The sequence below is a fragment of the Erithacus rubecula genome, assembly GCF_903797595.1.
Source record: "Erithacus rubecula genome assembly, chromosome: 8".
Lineage (NCBI taxonomy): Eukaryota > Metazoa > Chordata > Aves > Passeriformes > Muscicapidae > Erithacus > Erithacus rubecula.
The window spans coordinates 35844339-35862672 of record NC_136659.1 but is presented as its reverse complement, the minus strand read 5'-3'; the positions used below and the strand labels follow the sequence as shown (position 1 = coordinate 35862672).

The window sequence follows — 18334 nt, the reverse complement described above, 5'->3', positions numbered from 1 at the left end:
AGCAGGGAAGGAGGGACTTGCAGCCAACTGCTCCTTTGGAGGAATGTGGGGAATGCTCAGGGGGCTGGAGCTGGGATCTCCAACTCGGTCAGAACTGGTTCCTGGGCAGCAACAGGGGGCACAACGATGGGAGGGATTAAGCACTGGATCATTAAAAGGTAATTAATAGTTTCTCACAGATGGTAAAAGTGGAAAAGACCTCCCAGGCCATGAGTCCAGCTGTGAGTGATCCCCACCCTGTGACCAGCCCAGAGCCCTGAGTGCCACCTCCAGCCACTCACTGCAAAACTGAAAGCCCTGGAAGATGCTGCCTTGGGCAGGGAGCTCCAAAAATGAGGATCAGGAACCAGCAACATGCCAGAGATGCTGAGAGCACCCAAACCCTGCCCTGGAGGGACAGGAGCACCTTGGCCAGGTGAGCTGCACCCCGCAGGCAGATCTAAAGCTCCTCACATTCTGTCTGACGGGATTTTCTTGGCTGTGTGTTCAAAATCAGAGCTCAACACCTGAGTTTTCAGCTGAGCTGTTAATGGAAACCAGAAGGGTTTTCAAATAAATATAATTTATAGATTTAAAAAACCCTTTTGTGTGTTTTCATATGATCCTAGGGGTCAAAATTCCTTGAGCTGCTTAAACTGTGTACTAAGGGAAGAGGCTGGAGAATTCCCGAGGGAAATGGGAAAGGATGGAGAATTCCTGAGGGGAATGGGAAGGGATGGAGAATTCCTGAGGGAAATGGGAAAGGATGGAGAATTCCTGAGGGAAATGGGAAAGGATGGAGAATTCCTGAGGGAAATGGGAAAGGATGGAGAATCCCTGAGGGAAATGGGAAAGGATGGAGAATTCCTGAGGGAAATGGGAAAGGATGGAGAATTCCTGAGGGAAATGGGAAGGGGCTCAGGCTGCAGCAAAGGAGGATCCCGAGGGATCTTTTCCCTCTCTGGAATTCCCTGCCAGGAGGGCACAGCCGGGGGGATTTGGGATCTGGGAACAGGGACAGGGACAGGAGGAGAGGGAACAGCCCCAGGGTGGATATTAGGGAAAAATTCCTTCATGGAAAAGGTGGAAATCCCATCCCTGCAGGGATTTCAAAGGGACATGGGGCAGTGCTGGGGGAATGACTGAACTCAAATATCCCAGAGGCCTTTTCCAACCTAAGCCATTCCATATTCTCCCTGGTTGGGTTTCTTTCTGCACAGAATTTCCGTGGTGAAATCCTTCACTACGATCCAGGTTCAACCGGGCTGCCATAGGAAAAAAACCCAAATGACACGGGGGAAGGAAACCTCAGAGATTTTTTATTAAAATAATCAGAATAAATGGTTTAATTGAACTTTGGTAGCTCTCCCACAGTCCAGGAGAGCTGAGAACAGAAAAGAACCGGGAGTGCTTCTGAAATTCCAAGCCGAGGACCGGCAGAAAGGGGGATAATTGACAGCTAATGAATAATTAATGCCATGGCAGGCTGGATGCTGAACTTGTGGAATGTTTCACACCGGAGGAGCCCCAGAACCCGCAGCTGATACCAGGAGGGACCGGCACAGTGGATTACCAGGATATTTCTCTACAACTCTTCAGGGCCATAAACTCTCCTCCAGAACAACAGGAAACACAAATGTCTGTGGACACAGAAAACTGGAGATTACTCTGGCCTTGTGCTTTGGTTCCGGACCAGCAGGGAAAATTAAACGCCAGAAACTGCTGTGGGAATAAAAGATGCTTGAAGGAAAGATGAAAAACCTCTGGAATAAGAAAAAGATATTTCATGTCCCATCCCTGAAGTGTCCCAGGCCAGGCTGGAGCACCCTGGCACAGCAGAAAGTGTCAGGGGAAGGAATTATGTGTCAGGGACAGGACAAATCCCCCATGTCTTGTCTGTGCACAACCTAATTATTGCCTGGGATATTCAAATCCCTGAGGATTTAAACTCAGGGGAGGGTTTGGACAGAGAAATTTATCTTAGAGAAGGCTCTGGGCAGATTTCAGTGCCGAAAGTGCCCTTATGCAAACTCACCCCCAGCTACTGGGGAGCAACTTCACCTGAGTTATTCCCAAGTTTTCCTCAGAGCACCAAGTTTTAGTAGGGCAAAGTGAACGCGGTTTATAAACTGCGGCAGGGCTGGGGGTGCTCATCTGGAGAAGGGAAGGCTCCAGAGAGAGCTCAGAGCCCTTGCAGGGCCTGAAGGGGCTCCAGGAGAGCTGGAGAGGGACTGGGGACAAGGGATGGAGGGACAGGGCAGGAGAACAGTTTAACCGTGAAGGGATGGGGTGATTTTGATGCGGTATCGGGGACAAATGTCTCGGTGTGAGGGCGGCGAGGCCCGGGCACGGCTCGGGAGCAGCTGTGATGCGGGAGGCGCCCATGGCGGGGAAGGGTGAGCAGGGACGGGACGGGGCCCCTCACACGGTAATGAGGAGTCCCTCACACCGCAGCCCCCGGTGTCTCCCATGGCTCCCTCACACCGCAGCTCTCGGTGTCTCCCATGGCTCCCTCACACCGCAGCTCTCGGGTGTCTCTCGGGGTCCCCTCACACCGCAGCTCTCGGTGTCTCCCATGGCTCCCTCACACCGCAGCTCTCGGTGTCTCCCATGGCTCCCTCACACCGCAGCTCTCGGTGTCTCCCATGGCTCCCTCACACCGCAGCTCTCGGTGTCTCCCATGGCTCCCTCACACCGCAGCCCCCGGTGTCTCTGTGGGGCTCAGGGCTCCCTCACACCGCAGCTCTCGGTGTCTCCCATGGCTCCCTCACACCGCAGCTCTCGGTGTCTCCCATGGCTCCCTCACACCGCAGCTCTCGGTGTCTCCCATGGCTCCCTCACACCGCAGCTCTCGGTGTCTCCCATGGCTCCCTCACACCGCAGCTCTCGGTGTCTCTCGGGGCCCCCTCACACCGCAGCTCTCGGTGTCTCTCGGGGCCCCCTCACACCGGTGTCTCTCAGGGTCCCCTCACACCGCACCCCGGCGGCTCTGCGGGGCCCGGAGCGCTGAGGCGGTGCCGTGTAATGGCGGCCGCGGTGCCGCCCCCGCGCGTCAGCGCAGCGCGCCCGGCCCGGCCCGGCCCGTCCGTGAGGCGGCCGCGGCTGCTCCGCTCGGCCGCCGCTGCTGCCGCCCCGCTCCCGCTCCCGCCCCGCTCCGCACCGCCATCCCCAGCCCCGGCCCGGCCCCGCGGCCATGTCCGAGCGGCAGCGGCCCCGGCGCGGCCCCAGCCGGCACTCGGGGCGCTGCGCCGGGCCCTGAGCGCCCGCGGCCCCGCAGAGCCGCGGCCGGCGAGGCCCGCAGCGCCCGGCCGAGGATGGGGATCCTCTTCACCAGGATATGGAGGCTCTTCAACCACCAGGGTGAGGCCCGGGGGGGACCGGGGGCGGTCCGGGAGGGACCCACACCCGCTCCGGGACGGCCTCACGGACTCCTGGAAGTCGGGGCTTTAACCTTTTCTTTCCCCCCTTATTTCAATTACTGGAATGCTCGTTTCCTGGCGTTCGCCTATTAAATTATTAACGTGTGCCCGAGGAGCGCGGCCGTGGCGCGGGTGGCGGCGGCTTCGTCCTGCCGCCGGCAGAGTGTGGCTTTAAGTGGCAAACCTCGATATCTGGCTGGTTCATGGAGTAAATGTTATTTATAGCTTCAGTTGTGGCTGCCCTGGATCCCTGGAAGTGTCCCAGGCCAGGTTGGGACAGTGGAAGGTGTCCCTGCCCATGGCAGGGGGGTGGCACTGGATGATCCTAAATTTCTCTTCCAACCTGTGATTCTGGGATTTTTAACCCTTGTCTCCTTACAGTAGTGTGTTCATGAGAGTTGTAACTAACTACAAAACACCTGCTGATGCTCTTTGCACGTTTCTAAAGTCCTTGGAATTCGATTTTGAGTGAACCTCGGTACTCTCACACCTTCTCGTTGAATGTTCCAGTTATGTCCCCCTTTAACACATAGTGCAAATACAACAAAATATTTTTGTCTTGTAGCATCCAGCCCCACCTCAGACCTTCTGTTCCAACTGATTTCCTAACATCCAATATGCTGCCAGGATCCCACCTGAAACAAAAGTTCCTAGTTGTGTGGGGTCAGGCAAGCAGACACTTTTACAATATTGTGCAGTTATGCAAAGTTATTAAAGCTGGAATTTGTACTGGATGGCAGAAAAGACAGCTCTGCAAAACCACACAATATTGATAAAATCAAACCCAAGAAACCCCCACTTACCTGACCCCTGTCTCCTCCTCCTCTGGGATAAAGCAGTGTGAGTGTAGTTTGCTGGCAGGTCTGAAGTTTGGGCATGTTTTTAATGGCTTTTTTGTTGCCCTTGAGGAACACAAGGAAGAAGGGGAGAAACCCCCTTCTCACCAAATTTTTACTTGACTGGCCCTGCTTGGTTGTGCAAGTGAAAGTTGTGTAACACAGCTGAGAGCTGGCAGTGCTCACCCAAAGTGGAAATCATAAATTTGGATGTGCTTGACACCACCAGCTGTAGAGTTCCCAGTCACTACTGTGGTGCACAGGAGAGGAGGTGCTGAAGGGAAGCAAGAATTGATTGGGGCACTGAGCTCCAAAATATCAGAGTTGGGTTGTGAAGCACCTGGTGACTTGTCCAAGAACAAAGTGGGTGAATGTGAAATGCTGGAAATGTGAAATGTTGGAGGGCACAGCTGTTCCCCAGGAGGAAGGGAGGGCACTGGGGGCACAGGGATCCCACTGCAAACCAGCCTGGTTGGTGTTTTACCTGCTCTGTGCAAAGACAGCAAGATTCTGTCTGGATGAAGGGAAAGTGGTGTTGAGAGCTGTTGTGGCTGGGGGGATGGAGTTTGATACAGGCTGCAGACCCCTGCAGGAGCTTGGGAGAGCATCTCAGCGTGCCACTGGCAGTCACAGATGGAACACATCCCTCTGAAATCTCTCAGGAATGGCTCCTGTGGAGGGGGAGCAGTTGCCAGAGCAGCACCTGCCCACACAAACACACCTGGCCACGGCACCTGGAGCTGGGCACTGTTGGCTCAGGAAACCAGTGGCAAACGTGGCACTAACCTTGATCCAAACCCAGCAGCTGTGACTTAACCAGTGCTGTTTCCATTGCAGAGCACAAAGTGATCATTGTGGGCCTGGACAATGCAGGGAAAACGACCATTCTGTACCAATTGTAAGTAGGAGCTGTGGGACATTGCCAGGTGTGCTAGTGGCCCTGGGTGGTTTTTGCTGCGAGCTTTCTGGGTGGCAGTGGGTGGTTTGGAGAGGATTTTGGCAAGTTTGCTGTGCCTGCTGGAGGAATGAGGGTTTGTTCAGAGGGTTTTGGGTCACATCACCTGCTGGTACTGCTGTCACAGCCTCGGCTCTTTGCCAGCCCCATAAAATGTGATTGTAGTGGGTGCTGCCCACGGGACACTGTTGCAAAACTGAGCCACGTCAGGGATTTGAGGAGCAGGCAGATCATCCTGTGAGTGCAAAGCAGCTGTGCCTGTGCCTTGTGTCCAGTGCTGAGGTGAATTTGGTGCTGTTTGTGGGATGGCATGGAGGAGGAAGGCTGATACAGCACAAAGACAGCATCTCCGTGGTGCCCTGCCCCTTCTGCCTTCAGCAGCAGCACTGATTTGTGTTTGCCTTGCATTCACCTTGCTCCTGGCTTACATGGAACTCAGTGTGCTCCATATCTCACTCTTCAGCTGCAGCTTGATAAGAGGACACCAATTTGTCCACAGGCTCAGAGGCTGCTGGGTGGCACAGGCAGCTCAAGGTCTGTTTGTGCTGGGGACAGATTGGCCCTTTCCCACGTGCAGTGCTGTGGCACTGAGGAGTGTTCCTGAGTCAGAAATCATTCCTGGTAAATGATGTGGCCTTGCTGCTCCAGCCCCATGTTCCAAATTGGCCACATTCTGACCTGCTTTGCTTTTCCCAAAACTTTTCTGGCTGCTTGTGCCCTGCCACACTGCAGGGAGAGTAGAAGGGTGAAGGTGATTTACAGAGGGAGTCACAGATGTTACAAAGCACAAACAGAATTAAGGCTGTTTCTTAAGACTGGGAACTGCTGCAGGCAAGGACCATCCTTGGTGCTTTTAATCCACTTCCTCCACAAATGTCTCTCAGTACTTCCCCTCATTTCTGCAGTTTCAGTGTTTTCTTTTCCCTCTCATACAGATTTCTGTGTGTCTCCTTTTCCTTTGTACCCACTTTAATTCTACAGGACTTTCCCAGCTCTCCTCCTGACCCTACCCCATCTTTGCAGATCCCATTTTTCCTCTTGCAGACACTTCCTTTTCTCCCATTCTCATGCTCAGCTCTCCTTGCACTGGGTAACTGGGATTGCTTTTCAGAACACTACACCATCCCTTTATCTCCTTGGCTCTCTGTGTCCTCTTCAGGAAATATTCCAGCACCATTGCAAGTCTCAAATTGCTGTCGCTGTAACTAAAAGCTCTGCTGGAACTTCAAAAAGGTTCATACAAAATGAAAAGCTGTATCAAGATGATCAGAAGAAAAAATAATTAAGTTCTTTTGAACACAGATGGTTTGCCTTGGAGCAACTGTTAAATTTTTTGCCTGTTAGAGTTTAAATAGTCTGAACTTTAGAAGAATCCAGAGCACACATTTGGCTGTTTGATGTCAAACTGTTGTTCCTAGTGACAAAGTCACACTCAGTATCTCTAAACAATATATTTGAAATATTTAATGGCTGTATTTTTCTCCAGAAAGTTGTGGATTGGACTGTGCTGAGGGGAGAAGAGGAGGAAGTTAGGACATAAAGCATTGTGAAGAAAATCTGGTTTTAGTGGCCTGCCCTGGAAGCAGAGCAGTATGGGGTGGGTGAAGTGTTTCTGGTGGAGCTGGAGGATGAGTTGTTGTTTTTCTGAAACCTTGGAAATCTTGTGGCTTAACCACATTCTTGAAGCAAAACAACTGCTCTGTCCATGTGAGCCAAAATGGGCCTGGAGAAAGAAGAGCTGAGTGTTCCCAAAAGCTTCTGCAGCAACAATTCTGTCAGCTCCATGATTGAATTAATTATAACACATTAGTTCACGAGTGCTCTCTCAGCTCTGTAATTTGATTATTACATAGTTCACCGAGTCCTTTTTATTGCTGTTTTTATTTACATTTCTGCACCTTCCACCATCCAACCTTGTCTTGGCTGCCCAGGGAGTGTTTGCTGGGGTTCTTTCCCTGGGAATCCCCCTCAGCTGTAGCTTGATGGTCACTTTGTGTGTTCCCTGCAGCTCCATGAACGAGGTGGTTCACACCTCTCCCACCATCGGCAGCAACGTGGAGGAGATCGTGGTGAACAACACGCGCTTCCTGATGTGGGACATCGGGGGGCAGGAGTCCCTGCGCTCCTCCTGGAACACCTACTACACCAACACCGAGGTGAGATCCTGGGATCCTGCTGGGATCCTGGGGCTCCTGCTGGGATCCTGGGGCTCCTGCTGGGATCCTGGGGCTCCTGCTGGGATCCTGGGGCTCCTGCTGGGCTCCTGCTGGGCTCCTGCTGGGATCCTGCTGGGCTCCTGCTGGGATCCTGGGGCTCCTGCTGGGCTCCCTGCTGGGCTCCCTGCTGGGCTCCTGCTGGGATCCTGCTGGGCTCCCTGCTGGGCTCCCTGCTGGGCTCCCTGCTGGGCTCCTGCTGGGATCCTGCTGGGATCCTGCTGGGCATTGCTGGGCTCCTGCTGGGATCCTGGGGCTCCTGCTGGGCTCCCTGCTGGGCTCCTGCTGGGATCCTGGGGCTCCTGCTGTGCTCCTGCTGGGCTCCTGCTGGGATCCTGGGGCTCCTGCTGGGCTCCTGCTGGGATCCTGGGGCTCCTGCTGTGCTCCTGCTGGGCTCCTGCTGGGATCCTGGGGCTCCTGCTGGGATCCTGGGGCTCCTGCTGTGCTCCTGCTGGGCTCCTGCTGGGATCCTGGGGCTCCTGCTGGGATCCTGGGGCTCCTGCTGGGATCCTGGGGCTCCCTGCTGTGCTCCTGCTGGGATCCTGCTGGGCATTGCTGGGCTCCTGCTGGGCATTGCTGGGCATTGCTGGGCATTGCTGTGCATTGCTGGGCATTGCTGGGCATTGCTGGGCATTGCTGGGCATTGCTGTGCTCCCTGCTGGGCATTGCTGTGCTCCCTGCTAGGCTCCTGCTGGGCATTGCTGGGCATTGCTGTGCTCCCTGCTGGGCATTGCTGTGCTCCCTGCTAGGCTCCTGCTGGGCATTGCTGGGCATTGCTGGGCATTGCTGGGCTCCTGCTGGGCATTGCTGGGCATTGCTGGGCATTGCTGGGCATTGCTGGGCATTGCTGTGCTCCTGCTGGGCATTGCTGGGCATTGCTGGGCATTGCTGGGCATTGCTGGGCTCCTGCTGGGCATTGCTGGGCATTGCTGGGCATTGCTGGGCATTGCTGGGCATTGCTGGGCTCCTGCTGGGCATTGCTGGGCATTGCTGGGCATTGCTGGGCATTGCTGGGCATTGCTGGGCTCCTGCTGGGCATTGCTGGGCATTGCTGGGCATTGCTGGGCATTGCTGGGCATTGCTGGGCTCCTGCTGGGCATTGCTGGGCATTGCTGGGCATTGCTGGGCTCCTGCTGTGCTCCTGCTGGGCATTGCTGGGCATTGCTGGGCATTGCTGGGCTCCTGCTGGGCATTGCTGGGCTCCTGCTGGGCATTGCTGGGCATTGCTGGACATTGCTGGGCTCCTGCTGGGCATTGCTGGGCATTGCTGGGCATTGCTGGGCATTGCTGGGCATTGCTGTGCATTGCTGGGCTCCTGCTGGGCATTGCTGAACCCCTGGGGCTCCTCTGGCACCCTCTGGGGCAGCACATCCCCTGCTGTCCCCTGCTCCTCTCTGTGCTGGCTCCTCCAAAACCCACCTGACAGCCCCAGAGATTTCCTCCAAAACCTTGGCAGCTCTGTCTCACAAACTCCTGCCACCTCCCCCAAGAGCCAGAGCTCTTCAGAGGTGCACTTGCAGTACACAAACATACATGTCTATAAAATATATCTGTGTATATATAAATTGTGTCACACAACTTCATAACAATAATGATTTTCAGAGCTCTTCAGAGGTGCAGTTGCAGTACACAAACATACATATCTGTAAAGTATCTCTATATATGTATACATATATAAATTGTGTCAAGCACACACCTTCATAAAAATAATGCTTTTCAGAGCTCTTTAGAGGTGCAGTTGCAATACACACACATGTATATGAGAAAATACATAAATATGTGTATGCACACAACTTCATAAAGTCATTATTTTTATATCTTTAAATCAAGGTTTCCTATGTGTTTTCACATACAATTTAAGTACAATTATTTATATAATATCAATTACATTTTGTATGGTTAAATACAATTATCACAATAATTACCTCTGTTCTCCAGTTCATCTCTATAAGGTGCTGGGATTCCTTAAACTTCTTTTCCAGCCTAAATGAAGCTGGGAGTGTCTTCTTGGGGTTTGGAGCTTCAGGAATTTTTGAATACCTATTTGCATGTTAGTTCTTGACCTAGGCAAAGAAAGCTGATGCACTTTGTTTTAAAGGCTGCAACAAATTATTTTGAGGGATCTGTGTGGTGCCTCAGCTACACTAAGCAAAGAACAAAACCAGATTTGGGATTACAGAGAATTTCCCTGCTTTCAATATGAATTTTTCACTGCAAAATGGAGAACAGAAAGTGAAAAGTTGTGGCAGAGCTGCCTTTGTACCCAGAGCACAGCAGAAGCTGTGAATGAGCCAGGCTGTGGGATTGCTGGGGCTGCAGGGATGGGGCTGAGAATCCACCTGGATTATGGGCTGGCACTGGGAACAGCAGGAGTTTCTCTGCCTCATAACTCTCCCTTTTTGCAGTTTGTGATAGTTGTGGTGGACAGCACAGACAGAGAGAGAATTTCTGTGACTAAAGAAGAGCTGTATAAAATGTTAGCACATGAGGTGAGTGCACCCCGTGTCTTTAATGTTTATTTTCATATTTATTTTAATGTTTATTTGAATTATCTGGCTGATACACACCAAGGGAAGCAGATGTACACCCTGAACTGCCTTGTTCCTCTGCAGTGTCTCCTGTGGAGCTCCCAGTGAAGCTGTTAATTAATACTAAATTACAGAATAACCTGTCAGGGTGCACCAGTGAAACAGCAGTTAGGATCTGTGGGTTTTATACTTCAATCCATGTTCATATCTGAATGAGAGCCTTTTAAACCCCATGGTTTCCTGCCATAATTTAATCATTATTTTTGATATCTTCATGTTTGCCTGAGGTTTTACAAGCTTTACAATGTGTGTTAGAGCACCCAGCTGTAAAACTGAAGGAACTTTAGCCCTTGGCTGTAGCAGCCTCTGCTCTGTGGGTGTTTGGAATTCCAGAGTGGAAATTGCTGAATTGTAAAGACCCTCCTTAAACCTGAGCCCTGGGTCAGGTCTAAACCTGAGCTGGGCTGAGGTAAAAGCCAGGCAGCACCTGTGGCATGACCTGAATGCAAACTGGATCAGGGTGTGTGAGCTGACACCAAGCTTCCAAATTTAAGTGTCAGAATAAAAAAATGTGCATAAAAATGATGGCATTATAGCCTAAAATATTCCATCTATATTTAACTTATAGCCACAGTCTGGGAGCCTGCAGCAAGGGCACAGCCTGCCTATGGATTTCCTTTGAGGAAAAACAAGGGCTTTGCATAGGATCTTTCAAGTTTAAAAGTTTTTATTTTTGAATTTTCATGTTTAATTTAATAAAGTCAATTCTAGTAGAGCAGCTCAGGCTGTGGAGTGTTAAATGTGGCACTGGGGTGGGGTTCAGTGCTGCTGTCCAGGATTAGGATTTCAGAGCTGCTGTTCTAAAAACCTGCATCTTCTATCTCCTGACCTCTGAAGGAAGATGGAGTTGTTCAGGAGCTGCTTTTGCCCCAGGGAAAATCAGGAATTCCAGGTAGAATGTGGATTTGGGAGCCACCTGGCAATGAATGTGCCCTTTGTTGGGCAGCAGGATGTTCCCAGGCTGCCTCTCCTGTGCCTGTGACGTTGGGAGAGAGCAGCCATGAAAGTCAAATATTGATTTAAAATCGCTCTTCTTTGCTCCTTGAAAATATTTTTCTTCTAACTGCTTCCATGGAGTTGTTGTTAAGGCCAAATTGAGTTGTCCAGCTCAGTTCCAGCAATTTTCTGGAGCAGTTGATTAAATGGGAATTAATTTTGCTGCTTGTAAACAGGAGTGTGACTGATAGGCAGCTCAGGCTTCCTGGAACACCTTTTTTGCTTTCCAAGGGAAAGATTTTCAATAATTCACCCTGCCCTGATGCAATTCCAAGCAATTTGAGGTAAAGTAAGCTTATCCCTGGAGTCCCTGTTCCCAAATGGTCAGTGCTGCTCAGGTCCAGGGGTGCACAGGGCTCTGATCCTTGTGGAGAGCAGCAAAATTTTCTGAGTTTTTTACTCCTCACCCATGGCAGGAATTGCTGTTTGGTTGTGCTGGATCAGAGGATTTGCTGCAGTTCTGCCAGCCTGCAGCACTTTGTCCTGGAGGTTTGCTGTGTCCCAGCCTTTGCCTCCAAGGGCTGCTCTGTCATTGCCTCCTCTCCTCTCCTCTCCTCTCTCCCCAGGACCTGAAGAAAGCAGGATTGCTGATCTTTGCCAACAAGCAGGATGTCAAGGAGTGCATGACAGTAGCTGAGATCTCCCAGTTCCTGAAGCTGACTTCAATTAAGGATCACCAGTGGCACATTCAGGCCTGCTGTGCTCTCACTGGAGAGGGGTAAGAGGGATTTGTGTCCAGGGGCTCTAGAGTCACTCTGGGGGTTTTATTGTGCTGTTTGGGTTTAACACACATTCCTCCCCTGTCCATCACAGTGACAGAAATCCAGAGTGGGTTGGGTTGGAAAGGCTTTAAAGTCATCCCATCCCAGCCCTGCCATGGCAGGGACACTCCCACTGTCCCAGGCTGCTCCAGGCTGGCCTTGACCCTGCCAGGGATCCAGGGACAGCCACAGCTGCTCTGGCCACCTCTGCCAGCCCCTCACTGCTTCAGAATCTTGGCACTTGCAAGATTTTTGGACTCAGAACATCAACTTCTACATCAAACCCACAGTGTCACCTCCCAGAGATAAGACTTGATTTAATTTGGGCTTAATGAGGATGGGGTGGGGGCAAACTGAAATCTGGTTTCTTAAGAATAATCCTAATTAGAGAGAACTTCATGCCTTGATGAGAGATTTGAACTTGAACTAGAATTTGAATTTAAATTTGAGATTTGAATTCTCATCACCACAGATGATACAATAAGATGTAGGAAATGGCATGCAGGGGGTGAAGAATTTCCAGAAATGATTGATGTAGAGTTGTTGGGAAGAATGTAACCTGCTGCAGTGGGGTTACCTGGGGAGTGCCTGCATTCCCTGACCATTGTCTCTGCTGTCCCCAGGCTGTGCCAAGGACTGGAGTGGATGATGTCCCGCCTGAAGATCAGATGATCTTTAATGACCTCTTTGCACAGACATTGCTGCAGCAGAGCTGTTCCAGTGGCACATTGGTGGGGTGGATGTATTTATACTGAACTGATGGCAACTGTATTTTCTACATAGCTGCACACACACACACACACACACACACAGGGACAGAACTGGGAGCAGGCACAGGAGCTCCAGCTTGCCTCAGGTTCCTCAGAGCTCACCTTCAAAGCTGTGACCAACCTTCTTTTCAAGCTGCCCCTCGGAACAGTCCAGCCTGGGGCGTGGGGAGGATGGAGCCAGAGGAAGGAGCTTTCAATTGCCAGTTTTCTGATGCCATTGTAGCCCTCTCTAGTGGAAGTGTTGGCTTCATTGTTGCAGTAAATCAGCGAATCACTGGCCTAGGCATGGACTCTGCAGTGTTCCTGAGGCTGCCCATGTTAGAAATGCAGAAGTTTCCTGTATGTGTACTGTACATATTTGTGTATATTTATACCTCAGTCCTAGGTTAATTGCAATCTGCTCAGAGCAGTGTCAGCCTGGATCAGTGTGTTGGCAGTAGTGCTGGTCTGTGACACAGCCCCATCCCTCTGTCCCCACATCAATCACACCATGGCTCTCCACAGCCTCAGCAGCAAACTCTCTCTGCAGCCCATTGCTTCTTTTTTCCACATGATTTTTTGATTAGGGAAGAGGCTGGAATGCATTGAAGTACACAGATGGAGCTTCAAATTCCAGGGTTGGCAAACAGAACAACTTTGCCAAAGAGTTTCAAATGAAATGGATTTTCCTCTTTTGTTGTGGTCATTGCTGGATTGGGTGATGCTGCAGGTCCTGCCCACTGCTCTCCTCCTCTGCTCTGCTGGTTGATTCAGGTCTGGCAGAAATACCTTTAGCTATCAAAAAGGGAAAAGCATCTTTTTTTTTCTTAACCAAAGAAGAGGCACACAGTATATTTGAAAGTGTCACTGTAACTGTACAAGTCAGACCCTAATGAAGTGTTTTTCACAAGAAAAACTCTCTTTGCTCCATAAAATGTGCAGATATTGAAATGTGCAGATGGATCAATATGCAGTGGAGGGCACTGGATGGGGACAAAGCAGATGACACTACTTGAAAAAGCTGCAGCAGGAGTTCCAGGGCAGAACCTGTTGAAAGCAGAGCTCCCTTGCATGTCCCCAGGCAGTGGGAGAGCACTGGGATCACCTTTCCCTGCTGCAGCCCTGCTGGGGTGGCAGAAGGGTCACAGCTCCCACTTCAGGGGCTCCAGGCCCTTGGCAAGGCAGTGGATGCTTGGAAGTGTCAGGCTCTTCTGTGGGAGATGCTTTGGGAGTTCAGCAAAATGAAACAAATCTGTGTTTAAAATGTTCTTCCCTTTCTCAGCCCCCATGTCTGATAAGGATGGAAAAGGTGTTTTAAAGACATTTTAAAGCTTAGTTTGAACTTTTTAAGGTGCTTCTCTTTGGTTCTGGAATAATCTGGTCAGCTCCTGCCTTCCTGCCCACCTGCCTCCCTGGGAGCACAGGAATCCTGGGGAAAGGAGGGGAGGCAATCTCAAAGTCTGTATTTAACAAAGGCAGGTAAAGAATTTAACTTTTTAATCTATTTTTGGTATCTCCAATGCTCCCTAGCTGGGGGATCTGCTGTCTTTGTTAAACATTAAGGTGTACATGCATATATCTCTAGTGCATGCACATAGATCTTGGTATTTAACTGGTGTATTGCAAAATGTATCAATGTTTGAAGAATTAACAATTTAATGCAAAGACTCTCAGTTTCTCTGACAGTATCTACAAGCAACGAGCTCTGTGCACACTTGCATATGAAATGGAATTGTACATTTTCTAGTCTAAAAAAAAAAAAAGCAGACTTGCTTCTAAACCCAAGTGTTTGGTTTTTGAGTCTTATGTCTCCCCTGGGCTGGATCCACACAGGTTGGGTGAGCTGGGGCTTGCTTGGTCAGAGAAGTTGTTGCTGTTGCTGTGGAGCAGTGCTGGGGTTTCTGCTGCTGGCTGTGCATTTGCAGGAGCTCTGCCAGGTGCTGCAGGTGTGAGCTGTGGTGCAGGCACATCCTCTGTGTTCACACATCACTTCAGCTGCTTCTGCTCCTTCCCTCCCTGTGGCCTCTGAGGTTCACCTTGCCTTGCTTTCCCCCAGCCCAGCAGGGCCTGGCACACCCCAGGCCTGGCTGCCAGGCAGGGTTTGCTGTGCCCTGAGGTTTAAAATGCAAAAATTCAATTGTTTTTGTGTGTTGGTCACTGAACAACCCAGAGCTGACCTGACTGCAAACAGGCCATGGCTCACTGGGAGCTCTCTGGCTTTGGTACTTTGGAGGGCAGTTGCAGCCAGAATTCAGTGGTGGCTGATGTCTCCTGACACACTGTGGTGTTTGGGGGGTTTAAATGCTGATTTTCAGTCTGTGGGGATGGTGGGGTTTGGCAGCAGAGGTGACAATTCCAGACTCAGCTGGAGTAATGGCTGTGATCATTTCCAGACTCTGTGATCAATTCCAGACTCTGTGATCAATTCCAGACTCTCACCTGGAATAGTTGCTGTGATCAATTCCATATTTTGATAATTTCCTGACTCTCATCTGGAATGATTGCCATGATCAATTCCAGACTCTGATCAATTCCAGACTCTGATCAATTCCAGACTCTCTAATGAATTCCAGGCTCTGTGATCAATTCCAGACTCTCTAATGAATTCCAGGCTCTGTGATCAATTCCAGACTCTGTGATCAAATCCAGACTCTCTAATGAATTCCAGGCTCTGTGATCAATTCCAGACTCTCTAATGAATTCCAGACTCTGTGATCAAATCCAGACTCTCTAATGAATTCCAGGCTCTGTGATCAAATCCAGACTCTGATCAATTCCAGGCTCTGTGATCAATTCCAGGCTCTGTGATCAATTCCAGGCTCTGTGATCAATTCCAGGCTCTGTGATCAATTCCAGACTCTGATCAATTCCAGACTCTAATGAATTCCAGGCTCTGTGATCAATTCCAGGCTCTGTGATCAAATCCAGACTCTGATCAAATCCAGACTCTGATCAATTCCAGACTCTAATGAATTCCAGGCTCTGTGATCAATTCCAGGCTCTGTGATCAATTCCAGACTCTGATCAATTCCAGACTCTAATGAATTCCAGGCTCTGTGATCAATTCCAGGCTCTGTGATCAAATCCAGACTCTGATCAATTCCAGACTCTAATGAATTCCAGGCTCTGTGATCAATTCCAGGCTCTGTGATCAAATCCAGACTCTGATCAATTCCAGACTCTGATCAATTCCAGACTCTAATGAATTCCAGGCTCTGTGATCATTTCCAGGCTCTGTGATCAAATCCAGACTCTGATCAATTCCAGGCTCTGATCAATTCCAGGCTCTGTGATCAATTCCAGGCTCTGTGATCAATTCCAGACTCTGATCAATTCCAGACTCTAATGAATTCCAGGCTCTGTGATCATTTCCAGGCTCTGTGATCAAATCCAGACTCTGATCAATTCCAGGCTCTGTGATCAATTCCAGGCTCTGATCAATTCCAGGCTCTGTGATCAATTCCAGACTCTGATCAATTCCAGGCTCTGATCAATTCCAGGCTCTGTGATCAATTCCAGACTCTGATCAATTCCAGGCTCTGATCAATTCCAGGCTCTGTGATCAATTCCAGACTCTGATCAATTCCAGACTCTCTAATGAATTCCAGGCTCTGTGATCAGTTCCAGGCTCTGTGATCAATTCCAGGCTCTGTGATCAAATCCAGACTCTGATCATTTCCAGGCTCTGATCAATTCCAGGCTCTGTGATCAATTCCAGACTCTGATCAATTCCAGACTCTGATCAATTCCAGGCTCTGTGATCAATTCCAGACTCTGATCAATTCCAGACTCTCTAATGAATTCCAGGCTCTGTGATCAGTTCCAGGCTCTGTGATCAATTCCAGGCTCTGTGATCAAATCCAGACTCTGATCATTTCCAGGCTCTGATCAATTCCAGACTCTGATCAATTCCAGGCTCTGTGATCATTTCCAGGCTCTGATCAATTCCAGGCTCTGTGATCAATTCCAGACTCTGATCATTTCCAGACTCTGATCAATTCCAGACTCTGATCATTTCCAGACTCTGATCATTTCCAGACTCTGATCAATTCCAGACCCTGATCAAATCCAGACTCTGATCATTTCCAAACCCTCACCTGAGCAGTTGCTGTGATGTTACTTTGAAGTGCACTGGTGTGAACTTGGAAATGTTTTCAATGTAGCCACTGAGGAAGGAGAGCAGTCAAACTTTTCATCTCTCTTTGTGTTTAGTGCTTCTTGTTTTCCCTGGAGGACAATTCCCATTTTTCTCCCCGCCCTGTCCATAGAGAAGCCAGGGAACTTTGCATCAGTGCTGCTCCCTTGGGGGTTGCTGGGCAGGGATTGTTTTACCCTGAGCCATGACCTTGGTGTGTGATGCTGCTGCTTCACCCTCGGGGTTCTGCTGCCTTTGTTCTCCATGAGATTCATTCTTGGGAAAAAAAAATGGTTCTTGAAGAAATGCTGCAAAAATGGCATTTTAGTAGCAAAAAAACTGGTCATATTTTCAATAATCTGATACTGCAGATGTTTCTTTTGGTTTAGGAGATTGTCAGTTTGGTAAATTATGCAGGTCTTTAATTGTGAGGAGAGGTGGAAAATAAACTTTGTGAATGTGAACAACTTCGTTTTTCAACATTTTTTTCTTTTTGGGAGGCTGAGTAGCTGCTCTGCTGAGCATTGTGTAGGTGTGTGAATGGTAAATGCACCTGGCAGCACCTTCCACATCTCTGCAGCTCAAGTGCCTAAAACCCATCCCAAAATCAGCTTTATTTCCTGTGCTATGGTTCCCACTCCCTTAAAACAGAGATACGTATCTCTAAAATCCTCCCAGTGTGTGGAAATGAGTGGGCTTTCCAAATTTGAACAGGATTTGTGATAAATTTGTTACAGTTCTCCTATCCCTGCCACTCCAAGCACTTCTGCATTTATCAGGCATCATTGAGTTTGCTCTGGGAGAGGAAATGCTGAATTTGTCCTTGTGTCAATTCCTGAAATAACTCAGCCCAGGAGCCCTTGGCTTTGGGAAGCTCCTGGTGGCAGCGCTTCGTTAGATTAATTAGTTCTGAAAAGTCGTTTTCAGCTAATTGAGATGAATGTGCTGAGTGCTGGGCAGGGCAGGCTGATCCCAGAGTGGCACCCAGGAAGGAAAATGACCCTGCACTCCGAGATAATCCAGATGTGACTTGAATATATCCTAGTGAATACATTAAATGGTCAAAAAAAGATGAATTATAAGGGGTTGCCACCGCATCTTTTTATTTCATGCGTGAGAATCGCGAGCAGGAATTCTCTCCTTGCCTTAAGAAGGCTTTACCAGTGAATTTTTCTATCGTAGCTTTATCCACAGTGGAGTCACTTTATCACCCGGAGCCTTTATAAAGATTTTGGGTAAAGCCAGACTTTGTCATCTTCCTAAAAGAAACGCAGTCAGGACCTGGCTCATGCTGAGACTGCACCAAAATTGCCTTTCAGAATGTATCAAATAATTAATCGAATTTATTAATTCGATTAATTCCAATCCAGGAGTTCTCCTGTGGCTGCACTCACCCGTAGGTATTAAAGTCATTCAGCCAAAACATTTTATAGAGCTATTTATTATAGTAAAGGAAAACCAAGATTCTATTAGACAACATTTTTTTCTCCCCTGAAATTTGATCAGAGCATTCCTTGAATTGTTTCCCCTTTGCCACTTTCTGTCTTTCAGACTCTGGTTTTCATGCAGCTGAAGGGAACTCATTCTGTTCTCTTAATTTTCGTTGAATTATAAATACAAATTTGGGCTGGGGAGCTCTGTACCATCATATTTATGCATTTAGAGATGATGTCAATTGCTAATTCTTTAAAACCTACCAGTAT

General features: G+C 49.4%; 1 protein-coding gene across 1 annotated transcript; it reads left to right on the top strand.

Annotated features, from left to right (window-relative positions):
• The first annotated feature begins 3038 nt into the window (after positions 1-3038).
• On the top strand, positions 3039-14281 carry ARL5A (ARF like GTPase 5A). Its single transcript, XM_079310679.1, has 7 exons — positions 3039-3339; positions 5072-5132; positions 7198-7345; positions 9808-9891; positions 11553-11704; positions 12371-13580; positions 13634-14281. Exons 1-6 carry the CDS (start codon positions 3294-3296, stop codon positions 12417-12419), a joined length of 540 nt encoding a protein of 179 aa, XP_079166805.1. The 5' UTR covers positions 3039-3293; the 3' UTR covers positions 12420-13580; positions 13634-14281.
• Positions 14282-18334: the final 4053 nt, after the last annotated feature.

What these genes read in the sequence shown, in the direction of transcription:
- ARL5A (XM_079310679.1), top strand. Translation starts at nt 3,294, where the DNA reads ATGGGGATCCTCTTCACCAGGATATGGAGGCTCTTCAACCACCAGG. An exon ending in ACGACCATTCTGTACCAATT is followed by an intron (nt 5,133 to 7,197) that starts GTAAGTAGGAGC and finishes TGTTCCCTGCAG; the next exon opens with CTCCATGAACGAGGTGGTTC. An exon ending in ATAAAATGTTAGCACATGAG is followed by an intron (nt 9,892 to 11,552) that starts GTGAGTGCACCC and finishes CTCTCTCCCCAG; the next exon opens with GACCTGAAGAAAGCAGGATT.